Genomic DNA, 20,440 nt, shown 5'->3' with positions numbered 1-20,440 from the left:
TCACTCTTTTCCTTTTATATACTACCAACTCCCACTAGGAGTGGTTGTTAAAACTCTCCGAGTCTATTAAATGCTCGAGCGCCCTCCTGACTCTAATGCTCGTAAAAAGCATGACAAGACAACAAAGCAACAAAAGCAATACAAAAAAAATGTTTATGTGAAAACAATTACAACAACTATACTAGAGAACTTCCATGTCTTCGTTCTTCGTTGGCTATAAAGTTCTATCCTCGACACCACGGCACAGCTGTTCATGCAAGACTGCTGCAACACCCGTTAGCGCCCCCAACACACATCGATGCGCTACACAGAAGAAAAAATTTACGCTATAAATGCACAAATAAAATGCTTTAAGAATGCCTCATACTTCAAAGTTAAGCATTTGGATACATATTCGTATATATATGTACTATACAAGTATATAATATTTCATATAATTTTTGTTTTGCTGAGATATAATTTATGTGCTTTAGTGGTTTTTATTTTGAGAAAATTTTGTTTACATTTTCTATAATTGTTTATAATAATATATTTGTGTGATTGTGTGTGTTTGGTAGAAGTTCAAATGTGCTGCATTTCTATAATGATTTTTTGAAAAATTATATGAGCTTTTATTTCCTCTGAAAGTTTGGAGAATTTTTAGAGAATGCGCAGCACCAAAAAAAATTTAATTCAAATTCTTATGAAAAACAAAATAAAATATTTTTGTTAGACTCAAATTCCTAACTTTTTTGTTGCTTTTACATATAATATTTTTAACCAGAGACCTGCAAGCAGATGTACTGAGCAGAAAAGTTACTTAAGGAGTTAGGTTTAGTCAAGGACATCAAAAAATTACAATTTTAAATCATTTTTTTTCTAGTAAATAGTTTTATTTTATAAAAGTAATAGCATAACAACATTAAATAAGGTTTCAGCTTGACTTGACAAAAATTAACGAAAAGAAAGTAAGGAAGTTCGGGTGTAACCGAACACTTTATACTCTCGCAACTTACAAGGATCAAAACCGGAAAAGTACTTCAGATGTTGGCAAAATTTTATATTAAAGGAAGTATTGATCCGACTCAATCCAGTTTGGACACAAAACATACTATTATCGAGAGTTTCATTTAATTATTTTATTATATGAATTTCAATTATATATCTTACACATTGACCGATTTTTTCGGTAAAAAGTTAACTATAGGCACTAGGGTCCACATATTCAGTACCAATTTTTTAAACGCATTATTCACGCAAAGTTTTACCCCGATACAGTCATTGTTGCTTCATTTGCATAATGGAAAGTGAAAGATTCAGATGGAATTTAAAATGGTGTTATATCTTTCGCATAATAACATAGAAATATGAGAAGAATATTATGTATTGAAGTTGGTTGAAATCGGTTGAGCAGATTCCAAGTTATGGGTTTTCACCTAAAAGTGGGCGGTTCCACGTCCATATTTAGGGGAGTTATATGGGGAGTGGGCGGGGTTGTCACCCGATTTCACACTGTCGATAGAGGTGCTAAAAACATTTGTTATCAGTGAATTTTGTTATTATAGCTTTAGCGGTTTAGGAGATATGCATATTAAACTTATTAATAGGCAGAACCACGCCCACTTTAAAAATATTTAAGCTGCAGGTGCCCTTCCCTAAAGCGATTCTGTATCCCAAATTACAGTCCTGTATCTTATTGTTAAGCTTAGTTATAGCAATTTATTTACCCGTCTTACGGTACCAAGAAACATGTGTACCAAGTTTTATAAATATATCTCAATTTTTACTCAATTTACATCTTGTACAGACGGACGGATGGACAGACAGTCACACGGATTTCAACACGTCTCTTCATCCTGTTCATGTATATACTTGTATATATGGAATGAACTTATATCTATCTTGATTAGTTTTAGGTGATACAAGCAAACGTTAGGTGAACAAAACTATTTTTCTCTGTAGCAACATGTTGCGAGAGTATAAAAATTAATAATTTTAAAATACTTTTCATGAGGAGATTAATTTGTGGGAAGTTCTATAGACTTGTACACACTATACAAGTATGTTAACCCTTCATGCAAGCTGCTCTAATTTTCTCACAAATTTTATGCGCGAACTGCCGAATAAATTAAGCACTTGATTACTTGATGCGGGCCTATTCAGCACAATTAACGCTCAACGCTGCCACGCAGACCCCCCTTGCGCAACATAGAAATATACTTGTAGTAACATCAGTAGCACTTAAGTATCTCCATATAAAAGCCGTTAGCGTTGCCTGTCAAAAACTAGAAAAGATGCAATAATACAATTTGAATACAGTTCAACTGGTGGGCGGAAACGCGTTATTTTATTTAACAAACTAACACAGCAGTTATGCACATGTGAGACGAGGGTAGCTATTTAATGCTGATACATAATTACATATGTGTGTGTACCCCAAGTACTCCTGCGCATATATAATATTTGTGGCACATTGTTGTTGCACTGCTTTTTTATCAACCAGATAATCCGCGCATAAAAAGCTGACCTCACCAAGCGAACTTAGGAGCGCGCATTGTTACGCGGAGGCACTTATGATTTATGCTCGGTTATGGCGATTATTAGAAAAATTTTTCCGCGCTTTTCACGTACATGTGTTGTGTGTGTGTGTGCTGTGACAGAAATTCTAATGTTGTCGGCGTGGATTTGGCGCTGCGCTTTTAAAGTGTTAAATTGGCATAAATCAAATGAAATAAAATAGGATGAGTGGAAAAAAATTTAACAGCGAGAATTCTAAATTCGAATTAGCATAAGTACTCGCATTAGTGCTTCGAATTCAAAACTAGTGTAATTATAGTGTATATGGAACCACAGTGTGGTTGTAACCTGTTGAATGGCACTTGGACTTTAGAGCTAACATGACTTCTACATGCTTGACACAGCTTCTCCTTCTTTTTCTGGTTCTGCTCTGTGTTTTAAAGTTATCCGGTAAAGGAGTGACCCTATCGTTGTAAATTTTAAGTCCACTCCAAGCAGCTAATGAATGAAGAGGGAAAACTTTTTTAACGCAGAAACATGCTCATGACTGACTATTGTCTTCGGAGCTGGTTTCAAACTTATGTCTTCTTAAAAAGTTTAAATGTTTCTGACTTATTTAATAGTAGTAGCTTAAAATTTATTTTTCTTTATTAACCATTATTATTATATTTTATCACAAGCTTTCCTTACTGGGTTGTACTAATATAGATATAAATTCCATATGTAGTTTCAGTTATATGACAGCATAAATTGCTAGTAGAACTTGTTGTTGAAAAACTCTCTTTGTTTGTTTTACACATATTATGTTCTCTTGTTTTGCTTTAGCTTTTGGGGTCAATTAAGTTGGTTGAGGATTTCACTTTAATATTATATAATAATATCGTGAATGTAATAGAGCATGAGATTAATAAATGAATATTAAATCCCATGAACGAAAAACCTAATAGATTTTATGCTTTAACATTTTAATTATTAGATCCCAGTTCTTAAAAAAATAAAAAATTTATTTATATACGAAAATAGTTACTGCAATGGTAAATTTTCGATATTATTTATTTAATACTTCGTTATTGGAATCGTATATTGTACAAGGTTCCCTATGCTATCGCTATTTCGTTTAACGGTTGTTTTTATCACCTAAAACTAATCGAGTTAGATATAGGGTTATATATATATATAAATGATCAGGATGAAGAGACGAGTTGAAATCCGGGCGACTGTCTGTCCGTCCGTGCAAGCTGTAACTTGAGTAAAAATTGAGATATCTTTATGAAACTTGGTAGACATATTTCTGGGTACCGTGAGACGGTACGTTATTTTCATATTTCTATGTTATAGTGCGAAAATGGGGGAAATCGGACTACAACCACGCCTACTTCCCATATAACACCATTTTAAATTCCATCTGATTCTTTCACTTTCGACTATGCATATCAAGCAACAATGATTATATCGGGGGTAAACGTGAATAATACGTTTAAAGTATGCCACCTTGTGACCAAAAATTGTCTAAATCGAACCAAAACTGTTCAAACCCCTAAGTACTAAATATGTGGACCCCAGTGCCTATAGTTGACCTTTTACCGAAAATATCAGCCAATCGACAAAGAAATCTCATTTATGGATTTGGAATAAACTGAATTTCTAAGCAGTCAAAAAGATACAAAATTTCGTTTCGGTCGACGATATCTGTTCAAATTATGTAACTTCATTAATATATCAAAAATATTATAAATAAAAATATTTTTTTCCCCGTTTTATATTTTAAAATAAATTTCGCAAAGTGCTTAAAATACCATTGTTAAAATGAACCCAAAACTACTCTGTAAGGTAAATAACGGGGGAAAAAATATTGTTATTTATAATATTTTTTATATATTAATGTATATTTCCGTTTCAGTAAGTTCATCGATCAAACTAAGATTTTATTTGAATTTTGTAAATAAATTTCAAAATGCTAAAATTCTTTCCCTCATAAAGCTGTAAATAATTAGTGACGCTTATTTTAAATGCGTACAATTATAAATGTTTCTTTTTTATTTAATTTTCCACGCCACTTTGCTCAGAACACAAATCAGATTCAATCGTGCCCTATTTAAAATACTAACAGCAACAAAAAATTATAATTTAACCAAAAAGTTGGCTATCTAGAGATTGCACTAAACCCCGCGTAGCCTTTTCAACTTACACATACATAAATAAATTCAACTTTCTTATGCATGTGTGTGTATGTAGACGGACTTACATTTGACCACAAACCAAGTTGAACCATTCTCTCGTGCTTGTAACGGACTTAATTAAGTTGAAGTTGACATTATTTAACAATTATTGCTTTTTTGGGGTTAATTTGTTGTGTTCGCTTGGTTATAGCAGACACTTAGTTATATATGCACATACGAAAATTTATGTATATATCAAGGAATTAACCATAAGAGAGATTATACAATTCAATATACTTTGACAATGCTGAGGCACATGCAACGCTCTATATGTATCTCTGACATGTAATGCGTGGTGCGAATACATCTTCTTTTCCATTATAAATATAATAAAGGAATGCGACGCTGGAAAGTACTGCAGAGACTGAGAACTTAACCTCGCATTAATTTTGATTTATGCGCCACCGAACGTCACGTCAAACAATGTCATTGATTTAAATTGTCCAGCAGACCAATTGGCAGCAGCAGTGAAGCGAGCAAATATTGTATAACGGCCAAATTGCTTTTAAATTTACACATTTTTCTTTTGATAATATCTTGTGTTTGGTTCGAAAAATCACTGTTATGAGAAATAAATAAATATTCGAATTGTATGCTAGTTGACAATTAGTTAAAATTTTTAATTATAATTTGTTTTGCATACATTTAGGCGTCAATGGGGTTTTAAATGACTTAATGACTTCTATAATGTTTTTAAGTCATATCGTTTTATATAATTTCATCTAGTTTTTCTTTTTAAATATCTTTTTAAACGCTATATAGAGAATACTGCCGGCCCTCAGCTTAATATAACACATAATTTCGAAGGGATATTATTTTCAAAAATTGCATGTCCTATGACGACAAACTTATTACAAGGATGTTACAAAGTCATTCTATTTTGGCAAAAAATATATTTTTAAAGGGGGTCAAAATTTGCTTGTCATTTTCCATAAAATCTGTTTGAGTTCTGAAAAACTTTGCATAAATATCTATATATATATTTTTATTATATTATAAGATATTTTTTCTCGTATAACTTATGAATCAGGATATAAAGTATAATTATAAAAAACTTAATCCGTCACGCTTATGTAAACATATAATTAAATTTAGTAGTGCTCACTAAAATCCGCTTGCCACTAACTGTCGTCACCACACCAGTTCATGCTTGATCAATGAACACTTGTCCTATTAAGAACTAGACGCCGTCTTAATTAGTCAATTAAGCAAAGTAATATTTAGCGCATTCCTCGAGATAAAATACAGATTATTTGACTCAATTGTGCGGGAATACAGAAGCTCACAAATACATATGTAGAAATATATGGGATTTGCAGATAATATTTTTCGCGTCCCTTAAATGTCGCCAAATTGGAGCTGGTCACAAGCTCCGTGCTTTAGTTGCGACTTAATTGCTAAGCTGACAATTAGTGCAAACGGACCACCGAGACGTGTGACGCCTCAAAAGCAAACACAAGTGTTTTGAGCCAAGGGGCTGTATCGATTTAAAAACTTATATTTATTTACGAAAACGAAGATTCAAGATTCTTCCGTGTAAATATGTCATTCCGCGGTGGCAATAAGACACGGAGCACCTGTCAGGTGTTCATGCTGAGCTGCGCATTTCCAAGCAGAGCAGTCAGCAATGACTATCCAGAATGCATTGATATGGAAATGTCGGGTGAGTGGATAGGTGGGGGAAATAAGAAGAAGAAGAAGAAAGAAAAACTGAAATGAAATTAAGGTTTTTGTGCGGATATTTGTATTCAAATCGATTGGCAATAAATCAACTTTTTATTTAAACTTATCGCCAATTGATTTGTCACAATGGCATTGAAAGGCATGGACTAGCGAACAACAAAGGTTTATTCTATAAGAAATGTTGTGTTTTTAGTATTTTAAATTGGCGAGCGTATTCGCCAATTGTTTCGCTGTCAGCAGTATAACGCAAACACAAGGCTTCTTTAAACATTTTGAATGAAACGCTGAACGCGAATTGAACGAAAGCATACGAGTATAAGGTGATGCTAAATTCGAACGGTGCTGAAAGTGGTTTACTGTGGGAGTGTTTGTATATTTGAATTGTCTGTAAATCTGCTTTCTTTTCATATAGCAAGTTTCACAGTACAAATTATGAGAGTTGGCATTAAGTGTCAATATCTACAAAAGTATGTCTATAACCAAAGTGAAAAGAGATGATCACTCCGTTTACTTGTTTCACATCTCGCTACAATATCAATTTCACCGATTTTGGGCAATATAACAAATTTAATTAATTTCGCATTTACCTCTATTCTTAAAATCGTCTTTGTGGTGAATTGTAACATGTACACACAACTACACTTTCACTGCTCCTCTATTGCCCAGTTTTTATCAGACTGTGAAATATCTCACAACCACACACCTTCTACGAACCGAGGGAAGTATTAATCGCCTTAACAAATTTGTGGTAAACTCAAAAGCTGCATTGATCTATGAGTATCTGGTGATCCACCTTTAGGAGTTTATGGGTAACACAAAGCACGAACATCTATCCAAGTGAGACCCATCGTTTAGGATCAACCCTAACCTTAACTAACCTAAACCAAATTAGTGATTTTTTTTCTAGGTAAAATCTCGGCATTTCTTTTAGCCCTATTTTACAATGTTTTGCAGTTTTCTATGTGCCGGAATAATTTGATATAATAATCAAAGCTGATTTTAACGCAAGTTGACCCCTATAATTCAATATTTCCCTAATTCATGCCGACTCTCATATACTATTTTTAAATATTGTCACAACTTATAAGTTTCGTGATACCCGATGCCAATATGCTGTTTTATAATCAACTTTTGTTTAACAAAACTAATTTATCGTCAAGTAACAACTAGCACACCGGTACAATATTGTTGAACACTTGTGGCAAGAAGTGCCCGAAAAAGTAACAAAGAAAGTATTTCACTTTAAATTTCTTAAACGCAACATTCATCATTACCATCATGCCAACTACACTTTAGATAAATGTTTGTAGATGTATGCCAAGTATATAAGCGATTGCTTGCTGTGTGTTACATTATTAAGTAAAAGAGGTCTTTATACAACGCATTGTTTGTTTATAAAGTCATCAGTTAAATTTAAAATCAAAATATATATGTTTATGTATATGTGGTTTAATTTGTCAAATATATGCACAAATAGCATAGCATAGCATATAGCGATAACCGCATAGGGGTCGTTTAGGTCGCACTGTCTCTCATGCCCTTCATTCTTGACGCGCACGAGATCTCATACAAGAACGTAACACTTAACAGATGTGTGCCTTGAAGTCCGAGACACCGGCTGTTACAATTTATTTTTAAACAGATTAAATGTGAATTCGCAAAAATAACGTGTACAGAAATGAACTTATTCTTTCAATTCATTTGTTTTTGTAAGCTGCCGACGAAGAGCCCTCAAGATCTCGTATAAAGCGCACATAAATCCTTTGCCATCTTTTCATACATACATATGTATATACTTCAGAACGTTCCAGCGAAGCTCGCTGGTCATTCTGGTTGCGGGACTTACGTTGCGTAAAATATGACATTTCAGTAATTGGCTCTGCGGCGCAAATGAATTTACATTTGACTTCGATAAGCCTCAATGCGCCGCAAAGAGGAGATTCGGGTTACAAGTGAGAATAAAATTAAAACCTTTATTGAAGTGCCCAATATTTGGACTGGCTCCAGAACTAATGTTTCGCAAAAAATTTTGGCTTCTCGAGAAGTTTTTTTCAGAAAAAATGGTTTTTCGAAGAGGTCTAACTAATAGAAAAAATGTTAAAGAAAGGAGTATATAATAAAAACAACTATTAATCGTTTTGAGTGAAATGTTTTTATTACAATCAAATAAGTACCGAAATTGAGTGAAATTGCAAATTTTCGATATGTAAAAAAAATCAAGGGGATCCCACCATACATACATACATATATTCTTCTTTCATTTCTCCGGCACTTCAAATCTCCAGCACCGAAAAGAACTGCAAACGTCATAAACTTTTCCGGTAAAATTAATAATTTTTGGGTATAATTGCTACTGCCAAACCTCGGAAACTAAGCGAGTCTTCGCGGAATCACGACTTAGGCAAACACGAGTTTTTAATTTTAATTAGTTTGTCTGTCATTGGCTTCATACAACTCTATGCCCTCATGTAGTCGAGTGTATCTCGTGGATTTTTATTGTACTCGTACAAAATACTGCCAAGTTATTTTCACTAAAAAATTTAACCACAAAACAGCAACAAAAAGTAGGCAGTAATATGTAGCAAATTGAAGTGTTGCAGGACCCTGAGTGGTTGTGTTTGGCCGCTATTGGGACAGCTGTTGGGCTTGCCACAGTCGCCTCTGCAGTTTGCTACGGCAGTGCGATGTGCTTGTACACATACATTTGTATATTATATTGGCCACGGAGTGAGGACAGTGTGTAAGGTAGCCATGCCGACTGGAGGTACTTAATAATATGGCTAAATTGCAGATCTGACTTTTAGTGAAGTGTAATAAAATTTCAATAAAAAGTAAGTGAGGAACTATTCACGAATATATATATGGAAAAATTAATAATACATTAATTCATAGATATTACTTCAATATGATAAATTTTGTCTTTTTTGAATGTTAATACCATCAACCAACATTCCTCTGGTAACACTTACGGCTGTTACAATTCAAGTAAAGGGACTTTACAAATTTCGTTGAAGCGAAAGTGTAAAAAATTTGTGTGAACAGCTATGTGTGTCACTATAATCTTTTCTGTTATCTCAATTTGACGCTTAACTCAATTCTGCGATTTTTGGAGGCAAATAAGTAAATGTTATTATTTTAGTTGTTTTAAAGCAAAATAAATGTAAATTTTAACTTATTTAGTTACGCTATAATGGAGAAAACCGTACATTTTTCTGTGAAGAAAGACTTGAGGGCAGAAATAAAGAATGGTGCTTTCTATAGAAAAATTAAAATTTTATGTTTTTGAATTTCATTGTAGTTTGCTGACGTATTGATATGGCTTTTAAAATATGTACATATTCTTAAAATATCACTCAATAAAAAGAGATATTCTCGTGATTTGAATTTTTGTGACAAGTTTATTCCCTTACTGTATATTTAAATTAAAAAAAACATTTATCGAAAAAGTCATAGTACTTGTTTATATCTATATGTACAAATGATTAGATGAATCAATTCCACAAATCCATTTAACTATCATCTAGCAAATAGCGCGTCCCAAGCGCTGCGCACTAACGATTCTTAACTCAAGGTTGGCAACTCCATTTGCTCTGTTCAAATGTATTGACTGCTTCGTTCTGCTTAATGTTGCTGCCGTTGTGACGAAAGTTGTTTTGTTCTTCCTTTAAAAAAAATAAACTCAATAAAAGATATTTGCAGCTGCTTTGCAAGCGTATTGTGGGTGTGTAACATCGAGCGCGCCGAGTACTTTTATGCACATGTATGCACTTATATACCTATGCCATATTGCATGTGTCAGCCTTGCTGCCATCTACTTAGCAGCGGCAATTTCAAAAACTCAGAGCCGCAAAAAGCGAAAAACTCGCATTCGAATGTTTATGAGCGCTATTAAAAAGGGAATTTAGTCGTATTTTTATTTATATGCCTGCGTAAAGAGCGGCAGCATTTTTGCATATCTTCACCGCCGGATGCTGCTGCTACTAGCTACTGTGTCTTGCGACTCACATTAACGCCATAGTGTGATTGCTGAACAGATGTTTTTTGTTGTTGTTGTTATTGTTGTATTTCTTGTCATCGGCGTAGACGTCGTTGTCATTGCAAGGCGGAGGCAGCACAGCGTCAACAGCTCTTTCTCCCAGCGGCGATACCATCTTTGGCGCACACAGACAGCTCTCAGCATTTGTCAACTCGCCGCGAAACACAACGCTTGTTTGGGTACCAAAAGCCGGCAAATTTCGACAGCCAAACGATTTCGAAAACATTTTTCAACGGGACAAAAATTCGAGTTATGACATAGCAAACGCGCGCTCGGGATATAAAATCGCGCAACACGCTGGATTCAAGCGGTAGGGCAGCCAAAAAAAAAACGCAGCAGCAGTTTAAAAACTTTGTTATTAACAAAATACAACAAATTTCCCATCAACAAGACCAAAAACAATAAAGCGCAATACAAAAACAAACAGTGATATTAATATTTATGTGAGCATCCACCGCCGCTTGGAGTCACCCCTCTCCACCTTGCTCTAAAATAAGAAAAAAGTGTAGCATGTTTATCGTGTTTATTTAATTTCATTTATGTAAATGCTCGAAACGTGACTGAATTTATAGTCTGTGTGCCGCACTAAAACCTAAAAGCACTTATAAAAGGATTTAAAATTTGTGATCACAAGAGCTTAGTAGTGTTCCGAATGATTAGAATGAGACCAAAATTATGTTGAAATAATGCTTTCGATGTTTGTTTTATTTTTGTACAATAAAATGCTCTTCTGATAAGCAATGACCGAGGGAGGCAGCAGGAGTGCTTCAACGAATGTACAAAAGAGTAAAAGGTGAAATAAAATTATTTAAAAAAAAAGAAAACAATAGAAACTAGTAAGGAAGGGCTAAGTTCGGATGTAACCGAACATTTTATACTCTCGCAAAGTCAAATGGTATACTCGTTTGAGATTTATTTGTGGATTGACTGATATTTTCGGTAGAAGGTCAACTAACGGCACTGGGGTCCAGTACTTAGGGGCTTGAACAGTTTTGGTTCGATTTAAACAATTTTTGGTCACAAGGTGGCATAATTTAAACGTAGTATTCACGCAAAGTTTTATGTCGATATAATCATTGTTGCTTGATATGCATAGTAGAAAGCGAAAGAATCAGATGGAATTGAAAATGGTGTTATATGGGAAAGAGGCATGGTTGTAGTCCATTTTCGCACTATAACATAGAAATATGAAAAAAACGATATGAACCGAATTTGGTTGAAATCGGTTAAGCAGATGTCAAGATATGGATTTTCACCTAAAAGTGGGCTGTGCCGCGCCCACTGTCTAATTTTGAACGCGATTCCTACAAAGTCATCTCATACCATCCCAAAAATAAAATTTAATGTCTCTGGCGTGTTTAGTGCTTGGTTTATCACGCTTTTAGTATTTTTTAACAGTACCGTTATATGGTAAGTGGGCGGGCTTGTCACCCGATTTCACCGTCAATAGAGGTGCTAAAAACATTTTCTCCCAGTGAATTTGGTTATTATAGCTTAAGCGGTTTAGGAGATATGCACATTAAACTTATTAGGGGCGGGACCACGCCCACTTTAAAAAAAATTATTTAATGCAGATGCCCCTCCCTACTGTGATCCTTTGTACCAAACAACAGTTTTGTATCTTATTGTGGAGCTTAGTTATGGCAATTTATTTGTTTTTGATTAATGGCGTTTTGTGGGCGTGGCAGTGGTCCGATTACGCCCATCTGCAATACCAACCGTCTTACGGTACCAAGAAACAAGCGTACCAAGTTTCATGAAGATATTTAAATTTTGACTCAAGTTACAGCTTGCACGGTCGGACGGACAGACAGTCACCCGGATTTCAACTCGCCTCTTCATCGTGATCATTTATATATACATAACCCTATATCTAACTCGATTAGTAGAAAGAAATCTCAAACGAGTATACTATTTGGCTTTGCGAGAGTATAAAATGTTCGGTTACATTCGAACTTAGCCCTTCCTTACTTGTTTTTTTTTTAACCCAAAATCAAGTTGATAGGCCTTTGTATATTATATAAACTAAAATTGACTAACTTTTTATACTCTCGCAACCTGTTGCTACAAAGTATAATAGTTGGTTTTTGTTGTTTGTATCACCAAAAACTAATCGAGTTAGATATAGGGTTATATATATATAAATGATTAGGATGAAGAGACGAGTTGAAATCCGGGTGACTTTCTGTCCGTCCGTCCGTCCAAGCTCTAACTTGAGTAAAAATTGAGATATCTTTATGAAATTTGGTAGACATTTTTCTTGGTTGCAGATGGGTGTAATCGGATAATGCCACGCCCACAAAACGCCATTAATAAGGTTTGACTTTTCGAGAGTATAAAATGTTCGGTTACATCCGAACTTAGCCCTTCCAGCTTATTTCTCAACTTTAAAGGTTTCTTCATAATAAGAATTGAAATGTTATTGAATATTAAAACGCTATTTTTTTCTTTTAAATAGTCAACTTTTTAATACAGATTATTATTAGAAAAAAAAATTATTTTTTATTTTTATTTGTTTTATTAAAAATCAATAAAGTCAACTGAAATCACTTAATAATAACATATATGGGACAAGCCCGACTAGTTGCGAAGTATTATTTTACCTAGTATGCTTTAGTCATGAATCTCTCATAAAGCATGTGACTTCAAACACTGCGATTTTGCTTTAAACAAACACACATGCATCACCTTCCCATACAGCTAAAAATTGCTGTTGTCTCCCATTTGAGATATTTATTCAATTATTTACAGTAATTATTATTTTCGGAACATAAACTACTTTCTACAAAAACCATTAAATATCGCATTTTAAACTATTTATAAATTTGTCAAAAACCTTTTTTCTCAACATTGCTGCAACGCATAAATTCCAGTATTTTACATATTTTCTGTTATTTATCTATATCAATTTGAGTATACGCGCATGAACGTCTTCGGAACTGTCCACAAATTCTGGCAGCTAATCCTTTCAACGCCCCTACTTAACGCAGAAATCAGCGAAATAACATTTTTATGGCAACAACACATAAAATATACTAAGCGCATATAAATAGCAAAGCGAAATATAGCGAAATATATAGTCCATATATACACACATATGTATATATATGTGTGTTCGCCTGATATGTGTTTAACTGAGTTAGTTGCCTCGGTGTGTAGCAGACAAAAGAGAAAAATTCTTTTGGGGACAACCCCACATATAATTCGCAGCCGCACAGACACGTCTCAAAAATTATGACGCCACAAAGACATGACGTGACTGAAAACTGAAGAGGGTAAGCGCCTGGTAAATGGCAGCAACAAGAAGAAAAAAACATGAAACACACGCGTTGGTACCAAAATGGCACAAGCAACAATGATATTGCAGAGGACAAATGCTAGTGCAATCGTTGCAGCAATAACAACAGTATGTAATAATTGCAACCGATGGAGTCTTAGTGCAAATTCCATTAGCTTGCACTACAAAAGCACAAGACTTTCATTTATATTATGTTTTTAGAGCAACTGCGAATGTATCTGTGTATATATGTATATACATATAAGTGTAAAAAAATATCTTCCGCACCTGGCAAACTACTCAGTACTGATAGCCAATAAATTTTCCATTTAATCTTTGTTATTGCAATTGTCCATTGCACGGAATAAAACTAGGTTAACAGGAAATTAAGATCTTAGCATTAAACCATCAGAGTACGTGCTCGCTATTTCTTCCGCATCAAATGAAGAATGACAAAATATTGCAGTGATCGCCTAAAAACCTTTGACAGCGGCCGCAGAGCGAAAGATATAAGAACGATTCCTCTATGTCTGCTGCTATTTGCTTTATCTCTGCAGCTCTGTCAGCCGATTGAACAACGTCGGTGTTTATGCTTTGGGGTCTTCGCTGTCAACCAGTCAACAATCAATGGATTCATGACGTATTTGTTGTCTTGTAGCTGTCACTTGGACAACAAATAAATGATAGCAAAAATAACAAAGAGGCGCAGTTACAACCGATATCCACCGAATGTCTGCCTATAAATTGCCAATAACAAATCCTAAGTAAACAACGCTCATAAATTATGGCCTGGAGTGTGTGTGTATGGAGTAGTGAGAATAGCTTATCAGCGTGCACTCTGCGCGTTTCTGGTACACTTGCGCAAACGCATATTTTCCGAACTTTAAATTATGTAAGAATCTATGTACATATATATTAGACACCCACACACACATTAATATCACCTCACAAACAAATGTATGTACATATGTGTATGCATATGCATGGAAGTGCATAAGTGTATTTTATAAATATTCCTATATACATAATTATACTCTTATGTGTAAGTGTGTGCATTAATAGGTGCCTCAATTAACCTCTCCTTCCCATTTCCATTTCATTTTGCAGATAACTGCGGCACAGCAAGCAACTCATCATCCAACAGTTCGGGCGCCTACAATATGGACGACATACTTATTATCACTGCTAAGCATAGTGAACGCGCCATATTGCGCGCCAATTTCCTGAAGAATCATTTCGACAAAATCACAAAACAGCGTGGACGCAAGCCTTTCAAGTAAGTTGAACCAAGAGCGAAGAAAGCACTTTTTGTTACATGTGGTTATTTACAAAAATATATTTTCCACTTGTTTCTTTGCAGCTTTTTGCACATCAAGATCGAAGATGGTCCCTTCAGTGAGGAGATCGCACACAAATACCAAAACACCGCCTTACAGATTGTCATACTCTGTCCAGCGCTATTGGCGCTCTCACACTCATTTCTTCTCTCACAGTTAACTGCCATTATACGTGTGGAGAAAGTATTGGGTATCCTTTTGGATATTTCGGAGGATAAAGTCAAGGAGATACAAAAAACAGGTAAGCTGACAGGTTTGAAGGTGACAGAACATCGCTTAAAGAGGCCTATAAGACTATGAAGTGTATGAATTACTGCACAGTCAATAGAATAGGTAAATAGAATTTCTCTTTTTATAAATTTGCACTAGTAAACACTAGTATACAAAGTAACAATACTCTAATTTAAAACGAAATTATTGCTCATTTGAAATGAGCAATTTCTTACTTTTGGCAAAATATTGCAAAAAGCATGTGAGTTTGTTACTTTTATCTTTGTATAAAGTTTCGTCAGCCATACGAAGCCAATTATGCATTTCAAACAAATTAGAATTACTGGTTGAATAATTTTTTAACGACTTGAATAACTTGGGTACTTGAATAGAATTTCTTTTAAGTTAAAAACTTTAATCAAGGAATTTATACACACATTTCCTTAAAAGTTCTCATTCGAGTGATATTATATTAGTTTAATTCCTAAAACGCATTCTCCAGCATAGATGTACTTATGTGTATTATCTGAATTTCCTTCCAGCACTACCAAGCTACTACAAATGGCGTCGGTGCACCATACGCGACAATGACCAAGCGCAGATCAGCAATATACTCGGCATAGCTACAGATATTTTAGGTCGCGCACTATGTCAGCGACCACCGTGTCACGAAAACAGCAGCATTTCGCGTAGTTTCTCAAGCTGCTCGGAGGGTTTCACTATACTACCAAAAAAAGTGAAGATCGGACAAAATAAAGTCGTGGCAATGCTAGCCGAACCGCTAGAAAAAGATGACACTATCAAGCTAATGGTGGAGAAATCTGGTGAGCTAATTGAAATCAGAAATTTCAAGTGCCGCAATCCATACACAGTGCAGTTCTCAATACCAGGTAAATGAATAGTTATTTATTTAAATTATATAAACTAACGTACATTATAATTCTGAGAGTAAAAAAACTTATTCTGCAACCATCAACTAATTTTCTTCCCTTTACCTTGTAGAGTCCTGTATGGAAATCTCAACTATGGTTGAGATACGTATTGAAAAAAATGAGAAAAGTCTCGGCGCTCGCCCCATCAAATGTGAAAGTCGCATGCGCGAGCTCGAACAGTTGTTGCGCACCGAGGATTCTCCCATCGAATTCATGTGCCACTCACTAGGCATTGGACCAGCAGAACGCGATGCGCTCGACCTGCACTTGCTACAGTGCTTCCAGAAGAATATGCCGCCAAATTTTCATTTACTCAACGGTGCCTATGAGAAGCAACATCACTTCCTAACCATACGTGAATCAAGTCCCGAAGAATATCCCACACTTTTACATTTTTCAGCACGTTGGGGTCTTAACCGTCTGTGTATTCAGTTGATGGAATGCCCGGGCGGTGATACCGCATGTGGTATACGTAATTGTATCGGCAAAACACCCGCCGAACTGGCCGAACAGGAGGGACATCACAAGCTAGCGACGAACATTGTTAGTTTTTCTGAGTTTCACGAACTCACCACTATGTATCACTACTTCAAGGGTATAAGTGGTTCCACTGGACACAACAACAATAATCAAGCAATGGTAAATGGAAAAATGGCTAACAGCAATCACAACCTTAACAACCAGAGTAACAACAAGGTCGTTATTGACGCTGTAAGGTCGACGCCGGCGTCCCCAAAAATGAACCAACCGAAACCACAAAAACCCACACTACAAGAACCGCAGGAATTACAACCTGCCGAGTATATGGAAATGTCAAGTGGTTCTGAACGTGAGAAAACACCCGACGCCAAACCAAATACAGAGACATTAGCCGTATCGAACTTAAATTACATTAGCGTAGAAATAGAGGATGAGAATTTACAAGGCTCCTCCGCCGATGTTTGTAAGAATTTTGAGAAGGTTGTAACTACACCCGAAGTAACAACGAATGAATTACGTATAAGTGAACCACCTTACTACCAATCAAAGGAGCAGAATAGATCTGTTGATGTCACTGATTCGCCTTACCAATCGGATAAGTTCAGTCATGAATGTTCACAGTTGCTGGAAAACTGCATCGGCACAACCGCCAGTAACGATTATGTACTTCAGCCAGCGAATATACCAATGCCACCCAAACCAGCTAGTACACAAACACCAACAGTCGCAACCAACGCAGATACTGATGATGGCAATTACCTCTTTCAGCCTTCGAACCGACCAGTCGAAAACGAATTGCTGCCACAGAACCGTCTCAGCTTGAGCCGTTCATTAAGCTCTTCCTCTCGCGGTGGACAAAACCCCACATATGGCACGTTGAAACGTACCGCCTCAGACGCGTCTAGCGTAACAACACGTTCCAATGCCGACGATGAATTGGCCGAAATTATGCACGACTTCAAGAACAATGTGCTCAGCATACGCGATGTGGAGTTGTTGGTCGAAAAATGGAAACACCGCAACGATGTGCAACAGAGTTTCCGCGAGAAACAAGAGCAAATCGATCAGTTGCGTAAGGAATACGATCGTATACAGGAAAATTTGAGATCACAGTTAAAGCGTGAGACACCCTTTGAGAAAATCAAGAAACTTTTTTCAAGGCACAAATCAACAACGCATTTACCGGAGAAGGCGTCATGTACTGACAGCGTGCTTGACGAAACGAAATCTTCCATCACAACCAGTTCAAGTTTTAAATCTTCACAGCGTCCCATTAGCTCGCTAAGCTTGCAAAGTGTTTCTTCATCTTCGTCTTCGGGCCGTCTCAGCACTGGAAGCAATTGCAGCGGCACATCACTAGGTGATTCTGGCACACACTCTGACCACGAAGAGCGACGTTTCGGATGTCGTCTTGCTTCACCCGCCGCGCTTATGGATAACTATCTTGTACCGCCACCACCACGTCCCGTACTAACACCAAATTCAACACCCGGTGAAGAGCGCCATCAGCTCGTTTTCCCCTCACCGAAATCATCACTCCAACGGCTAAACACACCCACAAGTCCGACCGATGGCGAACACTATCAGATGTTCCCCTCTAACATACCCGTCTACACCAGTCAGAACTTGTCGACGTCACAGCCCAACAACTACCTGAACACAATTATAGAGGCCAAAGAAAATGACGCCAGTACCGCTTGCAGCAACAGCGGTGGCAATCATCAATACCAAAATGGCGTCACTCTGCAACCCATCAAAATTAACGAACGCGCGAATATCATCTATGGCAAGCTGACGAAGGCATCGTCCCCGTGCACCTCATTTAAGCCGAAGCAAATTGCGGTGCCACAGGTGGGCAGCATTGAAGTGCAGGCTGAAGTTTATCAGAATGTCGGCGCAAACTTGGAACAGATCAAGGAAGTTGAGGCGATGAAAGAGGGGAAAGAGAATGGCACAGTGGCGGCAGCGGTTACCGAGTCACCAAACTACATGAACTGCTGAACGAAGTTTGCTAAAGTGGTCGGTGGTAAAAGCTCTTGGACCCTAAGGTGACGGAGTAAATCGGCCTTTACTTTTCGGAAAATTTATATTTGCATGTGTTTCATTAACAAATGATAAATATAATATGTTAGCTAGTTATTAAACGCTTGCAGGGGATATTCGATTTTCAAATCTTTGAACAAGCAAAGAGTCAAAATACTGTATATAAATATCATGTGTACCGTTAAGCACTCTAGTGTACTATATTTTTTATTAACTTACATATAGTGTTAACAAAATTAAGTGCTAGATGTAATTAAAATTAATTAACGCTGTAATTAAAAAATACGAAATGAGTATGAACTAGTTAAAACGTTTAAATACTAAATATTAAGGTAAAAAAATCACAAGAATTCAAAGGTGGGCTTATAGGGCACATAAATGGAGACTTATTGATAGATTACCGGTGTTTTTCAGACCGTTTAATCAAAAAAGCTTAACGCACCACTATCAGCTTTCAAGTTCGAATAAAAATTTTTACATATAAATTAATTCATATTATGTAAAAAATTTATTTTAGTTTGTATTCTATTTATAATCGTTACACACACAATTAAGTTAATTAATTGTATAAGTATTTTATCGTTAGTAATTGTACAGTACAACAACAACCAAACATATTACACACATATCAATTGGTTAGTTTAAATAATGGTTTTTATTAAATTTAGTCTTCATTAAGTTTAATTTATGCATCGAATCATTCAAGTTGTATTAGTAATATTGATTTAAATCAAGAGCAAAAACGAACAAACCAACGATTTTATTATTCACAGCAAATTATTTGCGTTTATTATGTTTTCAAGCGTAAGTTTTGTAAGCTTTTGAAGAGTTTAAGTTCATTCATAGATATAGGTATTTGTAAGAGATAGTTGTCGGCATATACCTATCCCTACATACATGTACATTACGTACTCGTATTAACTGAAGTTCTTATATGAATTAAAAATCGTTATAAATAAATCCTTATTCTATATATAATCAGCTGATAATACATAAAACTTAATAATCCAATAAATATATTAAAATAAATTCGTTAAGGTGAAGAAATTCAATTTGTATTATTCTTCATTACCAGTACAGATGTTCAGTTTGGTTTTGTCTTCTTCGAGTAGCGTCCAAGATTCTGCTCGGTAGTATAGTTCTGGTCCTATGATTGTTTTGTATAGAACCAATTTTTTCTGGACATCACCATGTACGAGTACTTAGTTTTATCTCAGTTGATTTTAAGGCCAATTTGGCCAGCTGCCGCACCAATATCAGTGAAAGTTTTGTGTGGATGTTTTTGTTAACATGTCGTCCTCGTATATTCGCAATATTTCCGTAGTTCTGTTTAATATGTGTCAAGTTCTTTTAGTGTAATTTATTTTATCAATTCCGCCATAATTTTTGCAGTGTATATCCTTTTTTTGAGTTTTTCGATCGTCAACGTTGTTTTTGTTTGGTTCTCCGTGGAATTTGTGTTGCTTTAATCACAATTAATTACCGTCGAATAAGTTGTTATAAATTTATTGATGTGAATAATATGGATCGGGTTAAAAATTGGGCAATAGCAATAAGTTTTCTGAGCGAAAAATAGTTAGTCGTCAGATCGATTGCGGCAGTGAGAAGCAGGTGGTCTTGCCACTAGTGGGAAGCTAGGTAAACATCCGATCTGAACTAAAGAATCTATGTAAACAATATTTAGAGCTCAACTACTTCTCCTGCTCGTTGAAAATCTCATACCTCAA

At 35.7% G+C, this 20,440-nt stretch overlaps 1 protein-coding gene across 10 annotated transcripts in view; it reads left to right on the top strand.

Moving 5' to 3' along the window:
* Positions 1–19,760, top strand: part of stumps (DBB domain-containing protein stumps) — an 84,164-nt gene extending 64,404 nt beyond the window's left edge. For 7 of the 10 annotated variants that reach the window (XM_070105437.1, XM_036378401.2, XM_070105438.1 and 4 more), the window contains 4 exons: positions 14,819–14,987; positions 15,072–15,289; positions 15,801–16,148; positions 16,261–19,760. In XM_070105437.1, the coding sequence (XP_069961538.1) occupies positions 14,819–14,987; positions 15,072–15,289; positions 15,801–16,148; positions 16,261–18,671 (3,146 nt within the window). In that variant the 3' untranslated portion in view covers positions 18,672–19,760. Of the gene's footprint in view, positions 1–6,115; positions 6,379–10,428; positions 10,745–10,766; positions 11,228–14,818; positions 14,988–15,071; positions 15,290–15,800; positions 16,149–16,260 lie in introns of those variants that run through there. The other 3 variants (XM_036378403.2, XM_070105440.1, XM_036378405.2) reach the window with 3 other exon arrangements.
* Positions 19,761–20,440: the final 680 nt, after the last annotated feature.

The sequence above is a fragment of the Bactrocera oleae genome, chromosome 2 (assembly GCF_042242935.1).
Source record: "Bactrocera oleae isolate idBacOlea1 chromosome 2, idBacOlea1, whole genome shotgun sequence".
NCBI lineage: Eukaryota > Metazoa > Arthropoda > Insecta > Diptera > Tephritidae > Bactrocera > Bactrocera oleae.
The sequence above is the reverse complement of the archived record's forward strand: the minus strand, read 5'-3'. Positions and strand labels throughout refer to the sequence as shown.